Source organism: Sphaeroforma arctica (genome assembly GCF_001186125.1).
Source record: "Sphaeroforma arctica JP610 unplaced genomic scaffold supercont1.235, whole genome shotgun sequence".
NCBI classification, from domain to species: domain Eukaryota; class Ichthyosporea; order Ichthyophonida; genus Sphaeroforma; species Sphaeroforma arctica.
Window position 1 is genome coordinate 57,739 of NW_014040323.1, and position 5,692 is coordinate 63,430.

Below are 5,692 nucleotides of genomic sequence, written 5' to 3' on the forward strand. Positions count from 1 at the left end.
TTGTATATGCATAGCTTTCAATCATTAGAATGCATACTACATACATTGTGATCAATCATTAAAATACATAGTACATACATAGTGATCAATCATTAGAATGCATAGTACATGCATAGTTTCAATCATTAGAATACATAGCAAGCAATCATTAGAATACATAGTACATGCATAGTGATCAATCATTAGAATACATAGTACATGCATACTGATCAATTATTAGAATGCATAGTACATGCATAGTGATAAATTTGCATAGTACATGCATACTGATCAATCATTAGATCACATAATACATGCATAGTGATCAATCATTAGAATACATAGTACATGCTTAGTGATCAATCATTATAATACATATTAAATACATAGTGATAGTACATGCATAGTGATCAATCATTATAATACATATTACATACATAGTGATAGTACATGCATAGTGATCAATCATTAGAATTCATAGTACATTTGTGATCAATCATTAGAATGCATAGTACATGCATAGTGATCAATCATTAGAATACATATTACATATATAGTGATCAATCATTAGAATGCATATTACATGCATAGTGATCAATCATTAGAATGCATTGTACATGCATAGTTCTGTACGTGACTCTCATTGACGTTCGTGTGGAGTTAACATCTCCAGGCAGTAGTGGGGCACGTCAACCTTAGAAGTACCTGGGCAGGACAAACATATATGTAAGCTCATGCTACAATTACACATTCCTTGTGATCCAATGAAGCCAACGTGCTGTTTGTGTATTACCTAAAGTGCGGGCGAACGCATGGCTGCAATACTATTCTCGTTTTAGTGCTATCCATGGGGGTACACTTTCAGTTGTATTTTGCGTATTGATTATCTGGCAGTCGTATATGATGTATGGGCCAGTTTCTATGTAAACCTACAGCTGATACTATGTTCGAGGTTCAACGCTGGTGTGGTTGAATCTGTGCCCATTCCAGTTCAGAATCTATTTCTAAAATCGTAGGAGTTAAATCGTGTATCTTCACATTTCTCATCCATTCAATGTAACCATGAGTGTAGTCAGCGCATTTTGTCCACCAGTGTACGCATGAAACAGTGAGTGTCTCTACACATGCAGGTATGCATACTCATTACTGTTGCGGTGGATTCCTCACACAGGCAGAATACTGGCACGATCCGCTCCAAGAGGAGGTGTACAAGAAGTCCTGCGTGTTTATGCCAGAGATCAACAATGAACTGGCCGCCAAAAACCAGACATATAGGGAGAATCTGCAGTCTTTGAATAGATTTGTTATGATTAAGTTCACGAAGGATACCATGGTTACGCCACCAGAGAGTGAGTGGTTTGGATTCTACGCACCCGGCCAAGATAAGGAGATCACGACTTTGAAAGAATCTGATCTGTACAAAGAGGTGTGTGTGTGTGTTTATCGTATTCCTGTACGTACGATATTCTAACGGGATACGGTGAACATGATTATATCGAACTGTGCAGATATGTGTGCATTCTGGTATAAATATATATTTATAATATAATAACCTCACCGCTGAAATATAGAGCTGTATTACGATATGACTACATGATTCATGGATTGTGCCATTTACAACTGGCCCGCAATGTTGAGATGATAGATACAATGACATGATAAAACAATTCCTGAGTCTGCATTACTTCTCCGTATGAGGGTTTTGTTCATAAAATTTTGATCAAATATAACTTACCTTAGCCTTACATTCAGATGTAGATACAAGGTGTATGTACCATTTGTCTGAATCTTGATGGCACCTGAGCACGACAAAAGGACTATGAATATGTCACAAGGAATTTCGTGTCGTTGCGATATAAATTTGTATTCCGTTAATGCCAAAACAAATGTGCATCTGAACATGTACTGAATACGAGTATATTCGATTGCTTAACGTGCAGGCTAGCAAGGCCAATTTTACTCACTCGTACTTCAGAAACATTGTAAATATTGTCCATCGTTGCTGATATTATATATATATATATATATATATATGTATATTTGTATACATATCTCTATGTGTGTGTTTGTGCGTATCTATAAGTTTATATCTATATATATATATATGTGTGTGTGTGTGTGTGTGTGTATTTGATTTTATGAGAAAGTACTTGATACATAGTCCTGCAACCTCACCAGGAATGGAGCGCTTACTATTTAGTTACACGCCTGAATGAGCTGGAACATTCAGCAATGCTGAATTATTTGATTGGCGATACATTCGTGTCTGCTGATTTTCTATAAATTTTGTGCAGGACTGGCTCGGTCTTCAGGAAATGGACAAGAACGGCCAATTGGTATTCCTCTCAGTGGAAGGGGACCATCTTAGATTTTCGCACGAGTGGTTTGTAGCGGAAATCATCAACAAATACTTGGTGTGATAGTACACAGGTTGGCACATTGGTCTAATAAATATCGTGAACACATATACTCATACATAGAAGCTGAAAGTTATGCTGCAAATCTCCTAGCACACTTGTAGTGTGGGAATAAATAGACTGGCAGGCATCAGATACATGTGGATGCCGCTGAATTGATACTGTTTACGAACCACAACAAATACAACACTTGTGCTAAACTTACTCAATACTTAATTTATCGATTATGCACACATGAATATAGTTATCCAATAATATGCTTATCATATTCTCGACACCATTTTCAGTATTCTCTGACAGCCAGTAAAACTTTAATAATTTCGAGTAGAATAGCAGTGACACAATACAATGCCGCCCGGAAATCTGAACTAACTCCGTTGCGTGCACAATATATTCCCAACTTTTGCACAGGCAGCGCTTGTATCAGTGATACTGTTGATACCTTCTATTTGTACCGTCCTATGACATGTACTTGACAGTGAGATTGTTGATACCTTCTATTTGTACCGTCCTATGACATGTACTTGACAGTGAGACTGTTGATACCTTCTATTTGTACCGTCCTATGACATGTACTTGACCACTTGTGTCCGTCTTCGCTTCGATCGTCGTGTACTAGACTGCGCTTCATCATCGATTTCAGACGCGAGTACCAAACTTTCCTCATCCGCCATTGTTCCCACTACATTGCCGCCACTGTCTGTACAGTCGTCAATAGTCTGTCTTCGCTTCCTGGTAGAACGGGTGGTCTTTCGACAGTGCTGCAAAGTGTCGTTCACAGTTGTATTGGTCGTAGGTTTTGGCTCATTTCGGCCAGCAATTGGATCAGATTTACTACTGGCAGTCGATGTGCTCATATTTGCTGTTCCGTCATTATTTGCGTCGACATCGCCGCTAGGGCTCTCAGTATCAGTATCAGTCCCTTGCGCAACCTCTATAACATTGTTGTCCGTACTTTGCGCTTTTTCAACCTTCACTTTGATACACTCGGCCTTCCCCTTCATGTTCGCCTCCCCTTCAGTTGCTGTAGGGTTGCCTGACGAAACTTCCCCTGTACCCACAGCTTTGACGCTTGCTTTTTTATTTTTCACTGACTCTGGTTTCACTTTCCCTGCTTTTAGTTTATCCTTTTTCTCTTTGGTTTTTCTCTCCTTATTCATTGTAATCTTCAACTCTTTCTCGGCCTGCTTAACTAACTTTGCCTCCTCTCTAGCCTTTCTAGCCGCCTCTTTCTGAATCATACTTTCTTCAAACATACTGAATAGGCCCAGAGTTTTTTCCTCGCGTAGACTATCTGTTTTGATACCTCGAGTTTTGAAACAAAGCTTCCGCTTCTGGCCGTCGGTTAATTTGTCCCACAGATCGCGGTATTTGCCATTCTCACTATCCAGCAGAGTTTGAGTGGTGGCAGGAATATCAACCCCTAATGTATTCGGGTTCTCCCACAGAGATACTGATACTTCTGACCCTAGAGAGGTGCACAACTGCTTGAAACTGGATTGGTTGACTATCAGATAGAAGGAACCATCTCCCTTGTGTTGTATACCTACTGGCATTGTGACAGAATTGGCGCCTTTGATCCGGCACATAAGGCGCGTCTTCCACCCTTGTGACCACCTTCGGCCACCTTCCTTGGAGAGTGCGACATATACACTACCATATTTTCTGTCGTATAGTGCTTCAAGTGTTGTGCGGTATGTGTATGTCAAACGCATTCTGGCTATGCACTGATCTGTGAATACCAATCTAAATTCAATATCCAATCAATACGCACGAAATGATTGCTAATCGGTAGATAGTTAGTTCGACCTGTATATTGTATCAATCTGGTTTTTCTCAGAAATGTCGTGCGGGGAGATATGCGCTGAATAAATAGTGTGTACGTGTTGAGATTCCTAAGACAGACGAGATGTCCGTTGTTAACTGCATATTTATTACATGATGACAAGAGAAGATAAGTAGGCGGTCGGCAGTAAATATAGAATTTAGTATTTGAATATCAAGGCCCAGTGTCCCAAGCCGCTCAAGTCTCTAAGCCTCGTAGCTAACGAGTGTGAACTGTGAAGTGATATTCAGAATAATTCAAGTTGTACTCTAAAAACATAATTTTCATCGCATGAAAACTTCTTGAAAAATACTTTTCACATTAAAATAAAAAAATTTCTATTGTTGTTTTTAGAAAAACATATATAAAATAGTTCCGTTGACTGTGTGACGTATCATAGCCAACACTGACATGGTCTATTTTTAGAACAGCTGACAATCAAAATAACAGGGGCAACATCACAGTCATCAACTTTTCTGAACTGGGGTAGAAAATGTACCAGAACTTCGTCAAGGTGGATAAAATCGCACATACACCCACGCGATAGACATGCTTCTAGGATTATAATAGGTTGGATAATATACCCTACCGCTTGATGATGTATTGGCGTATATCCCAAGTATTGCTGTTAGAATAGACCGCCTTTGATATGATATAGGAATGCCCTAAACATCTATGCGATAGTCTTCGAAGATTCGAAGCATGCTCAGATTATATTATGGTCGTGACTACATAAGTGGGCAAGGGTCTGGGACTTGTGTGTCTACCGGGACTATTTTCACATCCATCCGTAAGATATAGCAGCATATCGTGAACTGAGGCTCACAGGAGAATGATCAGAAAGCCGTACTGCCGTCGAATACTACCGATGCTTGAATGTTTAACCGGCGGCAACCAAATAGCTAAAGGCCCTGTATTAAATTGTAAGTCTCGAATTCATGACAATACATATAATCTTAAATCAAAAACAATTCACTCGCGTTGCACGTTCATTTTATTTTCTGCTGTCGTTACTGATTAAAGTATGGTTGACTGATTATTATTTACTGTTGAATGCGAACGAAAGACGTCCTTCCCAAAAGTAATGGTGCATCTAAATTTACTGTAGCTATATATAAATGTGTGCAAATACATACTAAAATCCTACAAATGATTGTACATATAAGTCATTATTTTAACCTGCCCGAATATGGATAGATACTTTGAAAGTATACGAATCCTTGTATATATGAACAACATGAATGGTCCACATACATACTTTATATATATATATATATCTATATATACCGCGTACATACATACATTCATACATACATACATACATACAGGGCTGCATACATACATACATGCCTGCATGCATGCATAAGTGCCTGCCTGTATACATACATACATATATGTATACATATATATATACATTCGTATATATATATATATATATATATATATATGTATGTATGTATGTAAATATATA

The 5,692-nt window shown here is 38.5% G+C and overlaps 2 protein-coding genes across 2 annotated transcripts in view; one reads left to right on the plus strand and one right to left on the minus strand.

Moving 5' to 3' along the window:
* Positions 1–2,399, plus strand: part of SARC_04279 (palmitoyl-protein thioesterase 1) — a gene marked incomplete at both ends in the record, with an annotated part of 5,934 nt that extends 3,535 nt beyond the window's left edge. Inside the window, 2 exons of the mRNA XM_014301897.1 lie at positions 1,151–1,405; positions 2,274–2,399. Coding sequence (XP_014157372.1) covers positions 1,151–1,405; positions 2,274–2,399 — 381 coding nt within the window. The remainder of the gene's footprint in view (positions 1–1,150; positions 1,406–2,273) is intronic.
* Positions 2,400–2,856: 457 nt separating this feature from the next.
* On the minus strand, positions 2,857–4,448 carry SARC_04280 (hypothetical protein). Its single transcript, XM_014301898.1, has one exon. The coding sequence runs from the start codon at positions 4,109–4,111 to the stop codon at positions 2,960–2,962; it is 1,152 nt and encodes a 383-aa protein (XP_014157373.1). The 5' UTR covers positions 4,112–4,448; the 3' UTR covers positions 2,857–2,959.
* Between the last annotated feature and the right edge of the window lie 1,244 nt (positions 4,449–5,692).